At 41.8% G+C, this 19,346-nt stretch overlaps 1 protein-coding gene across 1 annotated transcript in view; it reads right to left on the bottom strand.

Moving 5' to 3' along the window:
• Positions 1-4,367: 4,367 nt before the first annotated feature.
• ENDOD1 (endonuclease domain containing 1) overlaps positions 4,368-19,346 on the bottom strand; it is a 31,029-nt gene continuing 16,050 nt past the window's right edge. The window contains exon 2 of the mRNA XM_077298452.1: positions 4,368-11,273. Within this exon, the coding sequence (XP_077154567.1) occupies positions 10,212-11,273 (1,062 nt within the window). The 3' untranslated portion in view covers positions 4,368-10,211. The remainder of the gene's footprint in view (positions 11,274-19,346) is intronic.

Raw genomic sequence — 19,346 nt, 5'->3', positions numbered from 1 at the left:
TTTCATGGATGGATGGATAGATAAATAAATTACTAAGCTTCATCTATACTTTGCAATGTTAAACATGGACAGTACACGCTGAGGTGCCACCAGGAATTTCAGGGCTCCATACTGGCAAAATTTTCAGGCCCTTTAGACTCCACCCAGGTTCCACCCCAGCTCTGCCTCCATCCCCCGAACATTCCTCAGTCCCATCACCCACTCATGGAAAAACTCCACTTCTGCACCATGACCTAACCAATCACACATTGACAGCTCCCATCGAACACCAGATCACATACATAGCCATCAGCTTTTGCTTTCGCCAAAAGATTTTTTTAAGCCGCCACCACGACAAGGTAGACTTTTTTTAGCCGGGCTCTACTCCACTCTAACCTATTAAACATTTCTTGAAAAATATAATACTCTTTTTAGTTATATTTTTCTTTAAGGGAATGTGTCATATACATTTTTTAAAATAACCAACAATACCACAGACAAGGGACAAATACCACCACACCATGACCAGACCACATATTACCCCACATAGTAACCAAATAATACCACATACAAGGAACAAAAACTGCCACGACATGACCAGACCACATATTACCATCACATTGACCGAATAATACCACATACAAGGAACAAATCCCACCACTACATAGTAACCGAATAATACCACATACAAGGAACAAATACAGCCATACCATGACCAGACCACATATTACTACTACATAGTAACCGAATAATACCATACAAGGAACAAATATCACCACACCATCACCAGACCTGTCACCAAATAATACCACATACAAGGAACAAATACTGCCACACCATGACCCGTAAACATATTACCACCACATAGTGACCGAATACTACAATACTGATCATTGATAAAAAAAATACAATACTAATATTACCATAAGTGCATTATAAACAGGAGCTCTGTACATAGTACACAGTGTATAGTGTGAGTGTACAGGTAATAATGACTCACCAGTGACATAATATACAAGCACTCTGTATATAGTGTCAGTGTACAGGTAATAGTGATCACCAGTGACATTATACACAGGAGCTCTGTATATAGCGTCAATGTACAAGTAATACAGGGATCACCTGTGACATTATGCACAGGTGCTCTGTATATAGTGTACAGGTAATACAGTAATCATCAGTGCCATTATATACAGGAGCTCTGTATATAGTGTCAGTTTGTATGTTCTCCCCGTGTTTGCGTGGGTTTCCTCATTTTGGGGACTAAAAAAGAGAAATTTGGGATTTGTTTTCCCCGATGTTTACTAGTTTTAAAAACTTTGGATTATGAGTGACCAGACTTATGGACACTACAATACTGAACATGCTTATGTTTTTTTTAAGGATTTACTGGGGGTAGGAGATTATATAGATAGAGAGGAAATTGTAAAAGTCCTGAAAAATGAGAAAAAAAAAAAAAAAAAAAATATATATATATATATATATATATATATATATATATATATATATATAATCTAAAAAAAAATAGAGGGAACACTAAAATACCACATCCTAGATATCTGAATAAAATATTCCAGTTGCAAAATTGTATTCATTGCATAGTGGAATGAGTTCGGAAAAATAAAACATAACAATTATCAATGTAAATCAAAATGAATATCCCATGGAGGTCTGGATTTGGAATGATACTCGAAATCAAAGTGGAAAATAAAATTACAGGCTGATCCAACTTTAGTGGAAATGCCTCATGACAACGAAAAGATGCTCAGTATTGTTTGTGGCCTCCACGTGCCTGTATGACCTCCCGCCTGTACAACGCCTGGGCATGCTCCTGATGAGGCGGTGGATGGTATCTTGAGGGATCTCCGCCCAGACCTGGACTAAAGCATCCGCCAACTCCTGGACAGTCTGTGGTGCAACGTGACGTTGGTGGATGAAGTGAGACATGATGTCCCAGATGTTCCTTGTCATGAGGCATTTGATTTTCGACTTTGATTTGCACCTGGAATATCTCATTCAGAGATATCTAGGATGTAGTATTTTAGTGTTCCCTTTATTTTTTTGAGCAGTATAGATATATACTACAGTTCCAAAATTTAAAGTCACTTAGAAATTTCCTTATTTTTGAAAGAAAAGCACAGTTTTTTCCAATGAGGCTAACATTAAATGATTCAGAAATACGCTCAATACATTGTTAATGTGGTAAATGACTATTCTAGCTGAAAACGTCTGGTTTGTAATGCAGTATCTTCATAGGTGTATAGAGGCCCATTTCCAACAACCATCACTCCATTGTTCTTATGGCACTTTGCGTTTGCTAACTGTGTAAGAAGGCTAATGGATGGTTAGAATATAGTGATGAGCAAGTATATTATTTGCTCGGGTGGTCTCCGAATATTTGTAATTGCTCGGAGATTTACCGTATTTTTAGGACTATAAGACGCACTTTTTCCCCAAAAAAATTGTGAGGAAAATGAGGGGTGCATCTTATAGTTTGAATGCAGGCTTACCGGCAGTGGTGTGGCGGCGGCAGAGGTGCGGTGAGCGGAATGGTGTGAGCAGGGTCCCTTCCACAGGTGAGGTGACGCCGCGGCCCGGTATCCAAGGCAAGCAGCAGAGGTGAATCACGGCTTTCTCGGTGGCCATCTTCCTGAGGCCGCGCGTGCGCCGATTGAGTACTCTCCTTCCCGGGGCTTCAGGAAAGAGGCCGCGCGTGCGCCATTTTCCTGAAGCCGAGTTCGCAGGTTGAGATCTCAGCTTTAGGAAAATGTCCGCCGCGATCTCCATCCGCCGCTACCAAAAAACCGGTGATTAACACAGCTCTGCTGCTCCCCTTGGATACCAGCCACAGCACTGCCGCAACCCCCCATGGACACCAGGCCATGGCGTCGCCCACCTAAGCAGGAAGGGACCCTGCTCAGGTGCACGCCGTACCGCCCACCGCGCCTCAGCATCACCACACCTCTGCCGACACCATGCCTCCTGTGACTCTGCTCTGCCACCACTAGCCCTCAGGTAAGATACCTTAAATTTGGACAATAAGACGGACCCCCTTATAAAAAATATTTTTTTCTGCAATTTTCACCCCAAATTTGGGGTGCGTCTTGTGATCCGGTGCGTCTTATAGTCCGAAAAATATGGACGTTTTTGGTGACGCAGATGCATAATTTACAGCAACGAGTATACTTGCTCATCACTATTATCAGAATACCCTTGAAAACCCTTGTGCAAGTATGTTAGCACAGCTGAAAACAGTTTGACTGATTAGAGAACCTATATACCTGACCATCCTTTGAGCTAGTTGAGAATCTGGAGCATTACATTTGTTGATTCCATTAAACTCTCAAAATGGCCATGAAAAAAGAACTTTCATGTGAAACTCGACAGTCTATTCTTGTTCTTAGAAATGAAGGCTATTCCATGCGAGAAATTGCCAAGAAACTGAAGATTTCCTACAACGGTGTGTACTACTCCCTTCAGAGAAGAGCACAAACAGGCTCTAACCAGAGTAGAAAGAGAAGTGGGAGGCCCCGCTGCACAGCTAAGCAACAAGACAAGTACATTAGAGTCTGTAGCTTGTGAAATCGATGCCTCACATGTCCTCAACTGGCAGCTTCATTAAATAGTACTTGCAAAATGCCAGTGTCAACGTCTACAGTGAAGAGGCAACTCCGGGATGCTGGCCTACAGGGCAGAATGGCAAAGAAAAAGCCATATCCGAGACTGGCTAATAAAAGGAAAAGATTAATATGGGCAAAAGAACACAGACATTGGACAGAGGAAGATTGGAAAAAAGTGTTATGGACAGACGAATCCAAGTTTGAGGTGTTTGGATCACACAGAACATTTGTGAGACGGAGAACAACTGAAAAGATGCTGGAAGAGTGCATGACGCCATCTGTCAAGCATGGTGGAGGTAATGTGATGGTCTGGGGTTGCTTTGGTGCTGGTAAAGTGGGAGATTTGTAGAAGGTAAAAGGGATTTTTAATAAGGAAGGCTATCACTCCATTTTGCAGCGCCATGCCATACCCTGTGGACAGCGCTTGATTGGAGCCAATTTCATCCTACAACAGGACAATGACCCAAAGCACACCTCCAAATTATGCAACAACTACTTAGGGAAGAAGCAGGCAGCTGGTATTCTATCTGTACTGGAGTGGCCAGCGCAGTCACCAGATCTCAGCCCCATTGAGCTGCTGTGGGAGGAGCTTGACCGTCTGGCTGCAATGTCAACCTTTTGGTATCCCGCAGTTTATGTTTTTGCGTATTTCTCAGCTGCGGAAACCATGTAGATCTCTCATACCACTAAGGCCACGTGTGTGTGAGGCCTTACAAACAACCCTTTGAGCAAACACACAACTCAATGATGGGCTACAGACCATAGAGACAGCATTTTAAGTTACTTTATTTTCTTGTAATCATACATGTGAAAAAAAACAACATAATTTGACATAAAGAACATGGCAAATGGTAACGACAGATCCCACAAAGGAGAGAAGCACACCGCTCGGGTTGTACGTGGTCTGTACTTTATTGCTGTGCAGCATGGATGTCGTAATGCCTTTCACTCTTGCACCATCATCCCTTTCTACAACTGAGGGTTGTCCTATTGCTTCGTAGCTCGTTTTACACAACACCAAGGTCAATGCCGTAAAAGCTGAGGAAGTTCTGCTCACCCAAAATCAGTTTGGGATCTTAGGTGCCATTATCTAAACCAGGCCTACGAAGGCGGCCATTTTGTGAGACTAATCTACAAGCATGAGATATTAGTAATACAAATACACTGGTGTCAAGCTGTGGCACCGGCCTACAAAAGAGTCACCTATATCCTAAAGCCCCTTTAGAAAAAAAAAAATAAACAAAAAAACTATATAAATAAAAAAAAATAATACATTCGACCAAAAATGACAGAATAGTTATATAGGACATAGCAAATTTTTACAAATTATTTACACAAGTAATCCTACAGTCTTAGTATCTCTATGGGCTATGCTCAAAGTATATAACAAGTTGGGTAAAGGTTAGAGTCGGACCAAGTTCGATGGCCACAGCACTTAATCGCTCTAATAGAACCGGTCCGTAGACAAATTAATTACACACAACTATCAGGAACCTTTAAGTGGACCCAGACCTTTAGTAACAGCAACATAAACCACCCAAATATTTCCCATAAATAACACAAGACCAGACAAATTGCGTAGAACGCAAAAACAAGACCCCCATAATTGATTGCACATATTGATTAGCAAAAACAATCAAGATCAGGCAGATTGTTTTAAATCTGCCTAAAAGAACAAAAACTCCCTTTGTTGCCTGTAGCAACCAATCAGAACACAGCTTAGTCAACAATTCAAAAATGATTGGTTGCTACAAACAAAAATAGATCGTTTTTCATTTACAAACTTTTCATAAATCTCCATTATTTTTTATATAACACACAAAGCATTGTAATATACATAAGAGAAGCCCCAAGATCTTACCCCAATATGTAGTAGGTGTGATAAGAATACTATAAACAAATCCCTCCAATTAGAAATGTAGTATAGTTTTTCTGATTCACTATGTCTCTTTCCTCATGTGCAGGACCTTAGGTATCCATGGTTATGTCCACTAATATAGTGACAGCTAGTTGCTAGTGGTCGTAACCATAGATACCTAAGGTCCTGCGATGCCTGCACATGAGGAAAGGGACATAGTGAATCAGAAAAACTATACTACATTTCTAATTGGAGATATTTCCTAATATTACACTTACTACATATTGGGATAGGATCTTGGAAATGGGAATACCCCTTTAACCTTACTGATATTTTATGGTCAGGTCATTAAAAATGTTAGAAAAAAAATAGGCAGACTCCCCCTTTAAGAATAGATACGACCTGTAATGAATTTTACTTATTTCTTATTAATTCTTTACTGTGTCATTGCCTATTAGTTTATAAGGAACGACGCACCCCTGATGTGTCACCCCCACCACCAATATCACATACTTTATTATGGCTATATATGTAGATGATAGTTTTATAAAAGACAGGATCCGCTTACATCGCTTCATTATTAGTATATGTGATACTATACAGCACAGTAATATATAGTTAGTATTATAAGGGATTTATGTGCCCTGTACTCCAATTAAAAATGCTAATCAGAAGCCATATGGATTACTGCGAACACTACACAACATGGTCACAGGAATCTTTGCTCGCTTCATTCGGAATACTTTTATAATTTATTTTAGGGTCTAATGCATCCCATTTATTGTTCTAAAAGAGAACCCGTCATTAGGTCAAAAGGGGCCAATTTTGTTTCTCATCTTTATTCCTGCTGCTCCCCTGAGTATTCCATTATTTTTTTTTTTAAATCTCTCCCAAGTTTCCAAAGATATGGGCCAGTTCATCAAGAGTTAATTGTTATAGTCTTTACTAAAGACCCGCCCCCAGGGAATCTTGTGAGCCACACCCACCCGGTAAAGAACACAGAAAGTGGCATCAAATAAAAGGGTCCATATCTCTGGAAACATATGGTGGGTTTATATAAAAAAAAAGGGTGAATATTCGAGGGAGCAACAGGAATAAAATAAGAGAAAAAAAAGGGCAACTTTAGATCCGATTTCAGAACCCCTTTAAGCTCATTTATTTTTGTTTGTATTTCTATCACATCAATATATCTAGAAAACTATTTACTTAGCAAGAAAGGTGCATGATCACATATCAATCATGGATTGATAGAGGAAGTAAGAAATGGCTGCTCCTATTACTGTGGTCTTACTTTCGAGAAAGAATGGTTTAAGGGAACAGTGTTTTCAAATTTGGCCAGAATGGTGGTATCCATATTTGAGGTCCACATATTGGGAAAAAAGTATTACGATGAGTGGTATATCTTGTTTTAGATACATTGTGAAAAGGATAAAACTTCACGAAGAGTCGTCTCCGGAGACAGGTCAGGCTTTAATTTTAATAATAGGCAGTTAGTTTGGAAACCATGAGATCACAGCTGGAATCTGATTGGCCCATATGGGTGAACATATCCTCATGCCCATTTCTTTTTTTTTAGGAAAGAATCTTGGCAAATTTGCGTCCTCCTGAAAGTTAACACAGACCCCACCCAGAAATGGGTGTTTCTGTGTGGGATTGAGGGCAGGACTAAAGCGTCCATGTACTGTCATCAACACCAATGTTGGCAAGTATGAAAAGGGTGGTCTCATCAGACGCAGGGTTGTCCGGCCTTTAGGGAACAAGTCTGCAGTTTCTCTGTGCTGTGGGGATTCTGTAGTGCCAACGTCGGGCAGTCATGTGACCGCAAGTATGAGATTTGCAGACTTCCAGCCACATTCCGACTAGACGTTTCCGATCTCGCTCAATTCACTTGCTTTGAGTGAGGTCACGCACGTCTAGTCGGCACGTGACCACATGTATGCAAACCTCATAGTGCAACGATGCGCCCGCCTCCTTCCGATACCTGTACTGGAGGAGCTTGACAGTGCACGCTGTTGAGCTTCACATGTCTGCAGTCACATAAAATGACTGCAGACTTGTATCCTAATCCCGGACAACCCCTTAAAGACTAGAAACTGGAAATTAGGCCTGAATGAGCTTTAGCGAGCTGTAATTTTCTATTTCCAACTATTGAGTCTGCTCAGGCATCTGGTGGAACAATCTGTTCTTCTACGATACAAAACCTTAAAGCCATTTCTTTGATTTCTGCCTACTTGACAAGGTCAAGACTTTGCAGTATCTGATTAAGAGGTCCTATAAATACGATTAACCAAAATTCAGTAGATAGGTCATAAAAAGTTTCATACTCACAATCTAGAACTTCAAACTTTATGGAAAACGTCTCCTGACAAATGTATAACAATGTGGAATATATTAACCTTTCCATGGAAGATTGTTCCGTGTAAAAGGATTTTAAAGGGGTTACATTTTCTTATACTAGGAAAGGCCATGAATATTTTCTTGGTGGTACTCCGACTCTTGGCACCACCCAAGGAGCTGAAGCTTTCCAGCTCCAATATATAGAGCGGCACAGCTCCATACGGTTGTGAATGTGTCTGGTACCACGGCACACTCCGATCTACATGAAAAGGACGGAGGCGGCAATACCAGACAAATGTGTGCTACCCCTTTAAGAAAAATAAAGCTTCCAAAATCACACCAAAGGCTGCCCATACACATACAAGTACGGAAAGGTTGAAAGTCACGTCGTCAAGACACGGAACAATTTACATGTTTATTTCTCGAGAGGTTGTTTCCAAAAAATGTTCCCTTTTTATTTTATTTTTTATTTTGTTCTCTTGAATGCAACTTTTTTTTTCATGAATTCAACAGGACATTTTTTTTTCAGTGCAAACAGAACTAGGTGAGAAATAAATAATACGGATGGAAAGAAACAGGAGTATAACACGAGAGGTAAAACACCAGGAATTTTCAAACTCGGAATTTTGCTGAGTTTTGTTTCCCAAATTTAGAATTTTATTTTACTATTTAAAATAATACTGTTTTAACAAAAATCTAAGTAAGATGATAGATGTAAAGAATATAACACGTTATCAGGTGTCAACACAAGCTGCCCGAAATAAAAAAAAAAATTGGGCAACTGCCATCATACAGTCATTATAAGCCGAACGTGAAAAATTAATTTTTATCCTAATTCAACTTAAATGTTGGGTGTTTTTTTGTAACTTTTTTTTTTAACTTTTGTATCAATAGCATTAAAAAAGTTGCTAAACCTAATCCACAGACTTAACATGCCATATTTGATTTCCTATTTTAAAGGAATTTGTTTAGTGACAAGGAAAACTTGAAAATCCGCTTCCGAAAACTATTTATATGTGCATGTAGCTCTTCCCAAGACAAGTCCAGCAATACCTTTACATGGCCGGTCCGTTCTTCCTTTACTGAGAAATCAGCACTTGAATTGATATGCAAATGAGGCTGAAGGACAATGGTAGATCTGAAGCCTCTATCACTCCAGCTCTATTCCCTGCCCAGCGCCACCTACCCCTGCTTGACTCATGGCTCCTTTTCCTGAAGTCACACAGCATAGAGGCTGTCAGTCAAGCAGGAGGAGTCGATGCTGGGAGGGGAATAGAGCTGGATATTAGGACCATGGTATATCTATAGCCTCTGTCACTCCAGCTCTATTCTCTACCCAGCGCCATCTCCTCCTGCTTGACTCTTGGCTCCTTTGCCTGAAAGAATACAGTATAGAGGCTGTCAGTCAAGCCGGAGGAGTCGGTGCTGGGCGGGGAATAGAGCTGGAGTGACATAGGCTTTAGATCTACCATAGTCCTTAAGACTCACTTCCATTTCAATTCAAACGCTGATTTCTCAGTAACCAAGGAACGGGCTGGCTATGGAAAAGTATTGCTGGACCTGTCTACTTGTCCTTGAAAGAGCTACATGCACATATAAATAGTTCTGGGAGGTGAAATCCTGCTGAACAGATTCTCTTTAAGGGCAGATTAAGAAAAAAAATACTAATTTCAATAATCTGAATCACCTAAAATTTGTCATAACCTGAAAGAGATGAAATCCACCCTTTTTTTGCAGCAGTGCAGCAAGGGGAGGCCAGCTGATTTTTGAGAATTTTTTTCTTAACTCTAAACATTTACAGTAAATGCTCTTTTTAAAAAAACAAAAACAAAAAACAAAAAAAACAAAACTTAAAAATCACGAAAGACAGAAGCCTACCCATTCTGTAATTTAAATCAATATGACAGCTCACCGAAAAAGTAGTAATCATTTTATTTTAGCAATACTTTCTAAAAAATATTGAAAAAAAGCCACCAAACTTCCCTTTATAATTTATACCACAAAACGCCACCTATCAATCAAAAATTCTCATTATTTGATGCGTTTGCCTAGAATGTCAATTAACTGCATTCGTTTTACTCAACCGATTCATCACAAAATTGCCCAATTTTCATATCTGCACCGTGCCATAAACGCTTATTATTTAGATGAGTTGGTACACCCGCCACAATAAAATATAGAGAAATGAGACTAAAAGCCGGCTGGTCATTCCTTTTTAAATTTACTGAAAAGCCGGCATTACCATGGCATGTAAAGGAGTTGAACTGTCGTGTCCTGACGAAAAATGCCTATAAGCAGGATAAAAATAAATGGAAGTTTCATAGAAATTCCACAAGAATTCCGAATGACTTGCGGTAAAGTGCGAGCACACCTATCAATCAGCGGTTGGGTTGTCGGCCCTCGTCTGATAATACCGGTCAATTTTCATAACCCTCAGACTGTCCAATGAACCTTTGGAAAACACTGCTTCCTGCAAACGATGCCACCGAGAACGAACCACCAAATGCACCAAACACGGTTGAGAAACCCAACATGAACACCCCCCAGACACCACTTAATATGTCGATACCAACATCCGGTATGGCACAGATTGTATAATAGGGGAAACTGGCCATGTCGCAGAGGAATCTTGTAGGCAGCCTAAGTATGAGGCATACAACTGAAAACGCATTGTTGAGGATTCTTACAAAGCCGCAAAGAACGTTGCCAAATACACAGAGGACATCATAAGGAATGTTCAGCAAGACTTGACTCAAGGCCAAGATGTAGGTGGTGAGCGCCGTCCAGATCCAGTACAGTCGTCCAAAAATTAAATTACACACTTGTTTGAACAGGAACCATACCAAACACAAGACACTTTTTATAATTTCATATATGATACAAAAAATGAACTGGAAGAATCTAGAAAACGCTCCAGGGGTTTTAACTGGTGGTTCTTCCTCGGTTTGAGTTGAGGCATCGGAGGCTGATCTCAGTTCGGGGTGAACAGCTCCACCACCGCACTGGTCAGAGAATAACTTTACACCACCAGAGAGTTGGTTTTCTAGTTCCTCCACGGTGACTTGTTGCAAGCCCTCTACATCTCCAGTTCTCTTAATAACCGCTAAGGACCAAGCTTTGGGGAGGTTACAACATGCTGCCAGCCAGACATACTCTGGAACAGAGACTTTATCATTTATTTTGGTATCAGATGGGACAGCTCCAGCAAGGAGGTGAAGGTTCTCTCCATTCTCGCAATGAGGCAGTAACTTCTCCTTAATCAGAAGATCCACATCTGAAGCCCATTTTTCCTTGAAGTCTGGTGTCACTGGCACAGCGCTGGTGAGAGCTGGTGAGGCTCTATGGTAGAGTGGACCAGGCTGGTAATCTGTTGAGGCATAGTCTTCTTCTAAAGCCTGATTTGTTCCTAGAGTAGCAACCTTCTCTGACACTTCAGAACCTTTGCTGACTTCATCTAAACTGCTCTTGGAATCGTCCACCTGCAAATGATCAGAAGATAAGAACTGTAAGTAAGTGCAAAAATGGCGATGCAAGGCAATATTCAATAGCTCTTCTGTGTAAAATTCTTCAGAACAAGTGCTCACTTTAAAAAGTATGCCAAACATCTACAAAAGGGACCTTAATTTGTAATGTGGTCTACACCTTCTTACAAAAGTAGTCTGGTCTGGAACACCCATTTTCAGGTGTACAATTAGAAAATTATAAAGAAAATCCCTTATTCATGAAATTCATCTATATGAGATTGGAGACTGGTTAGATTGACTGTCTCTAGCTCTGCAGCACCCAAAGCTAAGCGTAAGGACCAGGGCAGTTCTTCACTTCTGGGTGCCTCCTAAGGCCCGGGCGGGGCTGGACACTAGGCCCGGGAGGGGCTGGACACTAGGCCCGGGCGGGGCTGGACACTAGGCCCGGGCGGGGCTGGACACTAGGCCCGGGCGGGGCTGGACACTAGGCCCGGGCGGGGCTGGACACTAGGCCCGGGCGGGGCTGGACACTAGGCCCGGGCGGGGCTGGACACTAGGCCCGGGCGGGGCTGGACACTAGGCCCGGGCGGGGCTGGACACTAGGCCCGGGCGGGGCTGGACACTAGGCCCGGGCGGGGCTGGACACTAGGCCCGGGCGGGGCTGGACACTAGGCCCGGGCGGGGCTGGACACTAGGCCCGGGCGGGGCTGGACACTAGGCCCGGGCGGGGCTGGACACTAGGCCCGGGCGGGGCTGGACACTAGGCCCGGGCGGGGCTGGACACTAGGCCCGGGCGGGGCTGGACACTAGGCCCGGGCGGGGCTGGACACTAGGCCCGGGCGGGGCTGGACACTAGGCCTAGTGTCCAGCCCCGGGCAGCGCGATTCTTTTTTACTCAACTCTAGTAGAGTACCTCCTACTAAAAAAGGATTGTTCAAAATGGTGAAACCCTTTAAAAAGATTGTTTAAGCTAATATGTAAAAGTAAAATACAAAAGATCATTTTTTGCTATCTTTATCTCAATGTCTTTTATCTCAAGGTCTTTCCATCTGTTCCCATTTAGGCCATGTGCACACATTCAGGATTTTTCGCATTTTTTCGCTATAAAAACGTGATAAAAACGCGAAAAAAACGCTAACCTATGCCTCCTATTATTTACAGTGTATTCCGCATTTTTTGTGCAAATGTTTTTGCATTGCGGAAAAAAAAAGCAACATGTTCATTAAAAATGCGGAATTGCGGGGATTCCGCACACCTAGGAGTGCATTGATCTGCTTACTTCCCGCACGGGGCTGTGCACACCATGCGGGAAGTAAGCAGATTATGTGCGGTTGGTACCCAGGGTGGAGGAGAGGAGACTCTCCTCCACGGACTGCGCACCATATAATTGGTCGAAAAAAAATAATTAAAATAAAAAATAGTGTAGTCCTATACTCACCTTCGATGTCCCCCGGAGTGTTCCCGCCTCTCACCGCTGCATGCTGCCGCTTCGGTTCCTATAGATGGTGTGGTTCAGGACCTGCGGTGACGTCACTGTCTTGTGATTGGTCGCGTGACCGCTCATGTGACCGCTCGCGACCAATCACAAGCCGTGACGTCACCGAAGGCTCTGAACCACACCGGCATCTATAGGAACGGAGGTTGCAGAGGGTGAGTATAACCATTTTTTTTTTTTTTTTTTATTATTTTTAAACATTCTATCTTTTACTATAGATGCTGCATAGGCTGCATCTATAGTAAAAAGTTGGTCACACTTGTCAAACACTATGTTTGACAAGTGTGACCAACCTGTCAGTCAGTTTTCCAAGCGATGCTACAGATCGCTCGGAAAACTTTAGCATTCTGCAAGCTAATTACGCTTGCAAAATGCTAAAAAAAACGGGAAAAAAAACGGAAAAAAAACGCAAAAAAAAAAAAAGCGGATTTCTTGCAGAAAATTTCCGGTTTTCTTCAGGAAATTTCTGCAAGAAATCCGGACGTGTGCACATACCCTTATTACTGTAGTTTAACTCTGGATAAGCCATGTCGTTAATATGCGGACCCTTTCTAAATAAAGGATGATAGCAATGTACATATTCGCTGAAGATAAAGTAGTCATAGCTCCCCTCCCCCATGCCAGATTTTAGCTTTCCTCCTTGGCTAATGACCTTGAAATAGGACAGAGACTCTTTAATGCTCTCCTGAGTGCAAGCGTGGTCAATAACAGCCTTTAGCAAAAATTTCTAATGCTTCCCCCCCTTTGTGCCTGGAAGCATGCTAACAAAGAGGAGCATACAGTGCGGTATGACGTGTACCGATGGATGTCCATTTACCGCAATTAGCTAATGTGCTGAAATGCAAGCCGACAAAATCTACTGTTTCGTCTGGGACGTCTCAGATGTTGAGTCAGCAGCTTAGCTATTGATCCAGAAAAATAATGAAGAGTTGCGCTAAAGGCACCAAAAAAAAGCCTTGTCCATAAGAAAATTAGACAAGAAATTGATTAAATGTATATGCGTGATTTTTTTTATAACAATTGATAAAGGGACCTCAAACCCTTAGAGTTTGGACTATTTTGGAACTGTCTACAGATTCTACAATGCAAGCTGCATACTTCTTAAACAGATCTCATCCCATGAAAATGTTTATCCTCTTAATATATTGCACTCATCATATTATATAGCACTGTGTACTTACAATTGTTCATTTTGCCTTTCTACCCAGGTAATTTGCCTTTTGTCTATGACATCAAGTGATTGAAAACTGACTAACTGAATTCTTCTAAGCTCTATGTAGAAACAAGAGGTCAATTTTCCCTGTATGAGTCATAAGTCACTGCAATAGTCACTGTAAGGGAGGTGGAGGGAGCAGCTGGGTCAGGAGATGACAAGAGGAATGATTTATGCAGGGACAACAGGCTTCCTGTTTTTACATAGAGCAGGAAAAAACAGAAGAATTATCTGGGTAGAAAGGCAAAATGAGCAATTGTAAGTGCACACTGCTGTATAATATGATGACTGCAATATATTAATTCCTTCACAACCAATGACGTACATGTAAATCATTGCCCATGTCCCTGCCTTTGATGCTCACAGGCTGAGTCCCCTCATCTTTCCTCACACTTGATGGCTGATATAATCAGCCATCAAGTGCAACTAACACCCACAGGTATTACCAGTTAAATGCCGCTGTCAATCCCTGAGAGCGGCATTTAACAAGTGTAGACGGGAAGCGAGTCCTTGATCCCGCCCATCACGTGACCGCAGGTTACCAATAAGTTGCTAGGACAGCTGGGGATCCGCTGAAGACCCTTGTGCCTGTCATCCTGATCCTCCTGTGAATGTCGGACCGTGGCAGGTGTTCAAAGGAGATTGTGATTTTTGCTTTGCGGAGTCTACTAAGGGAGCTATTAAATACAGTGAAAAGTGTAAAAAAAAAAAAGTTTTTAAAAATATAAAACACAATCTGGGTGACTTTAAAAAAATTTTCTTTACTGTATTTAATAGTCTAAGTTGCCCTATTAAAAATAAAACAATTAAAAATAAGAGGAGGATAAAAACTTGGATGGGAGTGCTTCTTTAATGTGACTGGTGTATTTACTTTGAAAATTTATGATAGAAATACTGTTATAATAATACTCTATGAAAGTTTAATTCAACTTCAACCCACCTAACCTGACTGACAGCTCCTCAGTAGGCTTCCTACCTGCCAAGATCTCTCACTGCTCAGTACAAGCTGCAGCTGTCAGTCAGGCTGGGTGGAGAAAATGACAACAGCTGGACTCAGGAGGCAATTCATTCTACAGCTGGGTTTAGCAAATGCTTATCTAGACACCAGTTTATACAGTCAATCTGATATGAATTTACAAAGTAAGTACAAGAGCGTCATCTGCTTAATAAAAATAAGTAGTTTTTGTGCTGGCGCATTCTGAGAGCCCTAACTAGCTGAGGGAAACAGCCAAGTACAGTGATCAGCCATGTCTATGACTCCCATAGACTTGAAAGGCATGTGGCAGCATGCAAAGCCTCTACTCCATCCTAGACGATCTGTATTCTAACGATTAGAAAGACCCCCAACAATCAGCAACTAATCTGTGGATAGGTATTAGTTTATAATATAGGTACAACCCCTTTAAGGAGAACCTGTCACCAGATCAAAAGTGACCAGTGTTTGCTCTTATATTTGCACTGCTCCCCCTCCCCAAATTTTTCTGGTCTTTATAAGGGGGCGTGACTCAATGGATCCTCTGGGGCGTGTCTTCTGGTTGCTCTGCATTATTACCCAATGAGAACCATCCCTTTTTGAAAAGACCATAAAAATGAGCATTAAACAAAAAAGCCCGTATCAGTTGAACTGTATGGTATGAATAAAACATTTATTGCTCGGAGAAGTAGGGGGAATAAAATAAGAGCAAAAAGTGGACATTTCTGACCTGTTGAGAGGTCCTCTTTTAGCTTCCTCTAGTGGTTGCTGTAATTAACTGTTATATTACCTTTTAAAGGCGGATCTATTACCAGATTTCACAGTACAAATCTGCATATATTATTAAATAGACCTAATGATACTGATATACATATTTTGAAAACCCATGTTAGAATTGCTGTATAATCCTGATATTAAAATGAGACCGCTGCAGCTTGTGCTAAGTAGTGTAAGATTTCAACAGCAGCAGGGAGGAGGAACACTGAGGAGCTGTAAATGAGGCTAGGTGGCAGAAATTGAGACTAACGGCCATTCTGACATGGATTTTCACTGTAAATACACCATGAGGTGTGTGGGATCTATTTAGTTACAATATAAATGCAGTTTGTATTGTAAAAGCAGCTGATGGATCCATTTTAGGATTTCTGAGCAGGGAATCGGGAGTCCCGTGAAACAAGAAAAGTAGCTCTGAGTGTAGTAGATTTATGAAGACAGGGTGAAATATTAGTCACTTGTTTAGCATGCTCACACCGTCATGGTCACGTCATTACTACATCACAACATCCATGACCACCACATCATCAGCAGTCGTTATAGGGACTGAACCTGTTAAACAACTGACACTAATGTCTAAATAGCAAAGATATGAGAAATGGGCAATACAGCAATTCAAAAACATTTATATCAGATGACCGATGCTGACTGATCATACGGATCATACATGAACCTATTAGCTATGCATTTTATTTAATGTGGTCATTCTGCTGACGAAATACCAGGGAGAAACATAAGGAGATGAAACCATTCTGCAATGAATATTAGAATAGTGCCGGGCTGCAATACCAGGGCCAACCCCCAGACAAGAGTGGCACTGTTTGTGGAAGAAAGCAGCTAGGTTTTCCTAATTTCATATTACTGGGAAAAAAGTGCTTGTTCACATTCTTCCCACCCCTGCCCTCATAGGTAAAAATGCTGCACTTCAAGGGACTGTTTACACTATACACTTTTGCAGCATTTTTTCATCGGGGGATGTGTTATGACCTGATGGGTACGAAGCAGTGCTGAGATGACCTGGTGGGTAAAACCAATCATGTACAAGCTCTGAGGAGGTGGTAACTTTACTGACCGCAAGCCCTACACCTAACACCAACACTAGAAATAGCCGTGGAGCGTTCCTATCTCTGCCTAGACGCCTCTTCACAGCCTAAGAGCTAACTACCTCTGAAGATGGAAACAGAAAACTATCTCGCCTCAGAGAAACCCCCAAAGGAAAGATAGCCCCCCACAAATATTGGACGGTGAGTGGAGAGGGAAATGACAAACTCAGAAATGAAACTAGATTTTAGCAAAGGAGGCCAAAACTATCTAAATAGACAGAGATAGAAAAGGCTACTGTGCGGTCAGTATTAAAAAACTAAATATCCACACAGAGTTTACAAAAAATAACCTCCACACCGACTCACGGTGTGGAGGGGCAAATCTGCTACCCCAGAGCTTCCAACTAGCCGCAATAATTCATACTGGCAAGCTGGACAAAAAGACATAACATTAACTTGAACTGAAGGTCATAAGCAGGGAAATACCCCAAAAACTAGCAGACTTATCTTAAGCTGAAATGAACTGGCCAACAGAGCACTTCCAGGAAAGGACTGAGTCCACAGGAGGAACATTGCCAGCTGGCATTGACTACAGACAAGAGCCCAGTTAAATAACAAGACCAGGGAACCGATTAGTGAATGCAGCTGCTAAGTTCCACTAGAAACCACCAGAGGGAGCCCAAGAACGGAATTCACAACAGGGATGTGACTGCTCTAACCGGCGATACACTGACAGGAGGTAATCGTTCCCGCAGTGCATCACTGAGCTGCCGTGAGAGGGTTCACCGGAGTTCATCAGCTGATTAGCTCCGATGCTCTCACTTATGGCACACACTGCTGCGTGAGACCTTTCTCATACAGCAGTGGTGCTGTAAGATCACCAGAGCTGATCAGCTGATGACCTTCGGTGAACCCTCTCACGTCAGCACAGTGATACACTGTGGTAGTGTTTGCCTCCGGTGTCAGTGTATAGCTGGCTGTCTTTGAGCTCTCAAAGTCATCAGGATCGTCATTGGACATTATGGATTATCTTCTCTGCAGACAGGTGAGGAATATTATGGTTTATTATTTTATTTTTGATGCAGGAGACGTTGGCGTCAGTGGATTAAGCTTACAGTGAGTATGGTTTAATTTAGATTCAATAAAGGAGTCTTTGTCATTATTTCAATAAAGAACTTCTGGGTGTCTGTGTTTTTTTACAATATCACTATGGGGTTAGTAATAGATGCATCTCCATTACTAACCTCGGGCTTGATGTCACCTGACAATACAAAGGTGACATCAACCCCCCCCCAACCATCACCCCACTTGCCACCGCTACAGGGCAAGTGGTAAGAGTAGGGCTAAGCACCTTATAGATGTGCCTTCTCTGGGGCGGCTGAGAGCTGATGTTATTAGTCTGGGAGAGGGACAATATCCATGACCCCTTCCTAAGCTATTAATATCAGCCCGCAGCTGTCTGCCTGGTTAGATTTTATAGGGAGACCCTATCAATTTTTTTGGGGGGTCCTCCTGTAGACTAACCAGTAAAGGAGTAAGCCGACAGCTGTGAGCTGATATAAATAGCCTGGGAACCTTTATGGTTACTGGCTCCTTCCCAGAATATCAACATCAGCCCTCAGCCAACAGCTTTCCCTTTGCTGGTTATGAAAATTACGTGGTAGCCCACATAATTTTTTTTTCTTTAAATTAAGCGTTACTGTTTGGTTACAGCCTATGTAGGTTCATTCTGTTAACGCTCCTACATAGGCTAGTGACAATGTGTGTGTTTGTGTTTACTTACCAGCTTAGTAATGAGGGTGTCTGGCTGACAACTTTCCAATACTAAGCCCAGGTCTTGGTGTCAATGACAGCTGCTGACACCAAGCCCTAATCCCATCACTCTGATGCTACTGCATCAGAATGAAAAAGGTATTGTGGAACCAAGAAATTCCATCACAATTTTTTTTTAATTTAATATCTTTATTTAGCTCAAAAAAGCCTTCATTGCTGGACAAAAACGCATGCAAAATCGCAGCAAAATTAGGGGCAAAACGCACGTTTTTGCTGCCAAGAGATGCAGAAAGCTTGCTGAAATAGCCATAGAATTGACGTGCTGCAGTTTTTCAATAAAGCAGCAGCTTCCCAATTCAGTCAGAAACAAAAAAAAAAAATAATGCGTGTGCAGGAGAATTCTGACATCTCTTTGCTTTTTCTGGTACTGTTAATATCAGCTTAAAATTTGCATAAAAAAAATGCAGCAAAAATGCAACGTGTGAACATAGCCTTAATGTGTGAACATGCCCTAACAATACCAACAAAGTGAATGAGATTTCTAAAGTCTTATACATTCGCTGCTTATTTTTCTCTTGTGGATTTGAACCAAAAAATTGTTAATCAAATCTTCAGAATGTCCAGGCTAGGACTAGCCCACAGGAGAACAGGAAAATCCTCCGGTGGGCCACTATGCCAGAGTAAGCCACTACCCACAACATGAATAGTAGTAGAGCAGCAGCTCAAAATATATTCAACAAACCACCTAGTTTATTATTACATGGAAGAAGAGGTAAATTTATGAGAAGGTAATCTAATATTTGCATGCAGCTGCACA

Source organism: Ranitomeya variabilis, chromosome 3 (assembly GCF_051348905.1).
Source record: "Ranitomeya variabilis isolate aRanVar5 chromosome 3, aRanVar5.hap1, whole genome shotgun sequence".
Lineage (NCBI taxonomy): Eukaryota > Metazoa > Chordata > Amphibia > Anura > Dendrobatidae > Ranitomeya > Ranitomeya variabilis.
This window is presented reverse-complemented; position numbering and strand designations above follow the sequence as displayed.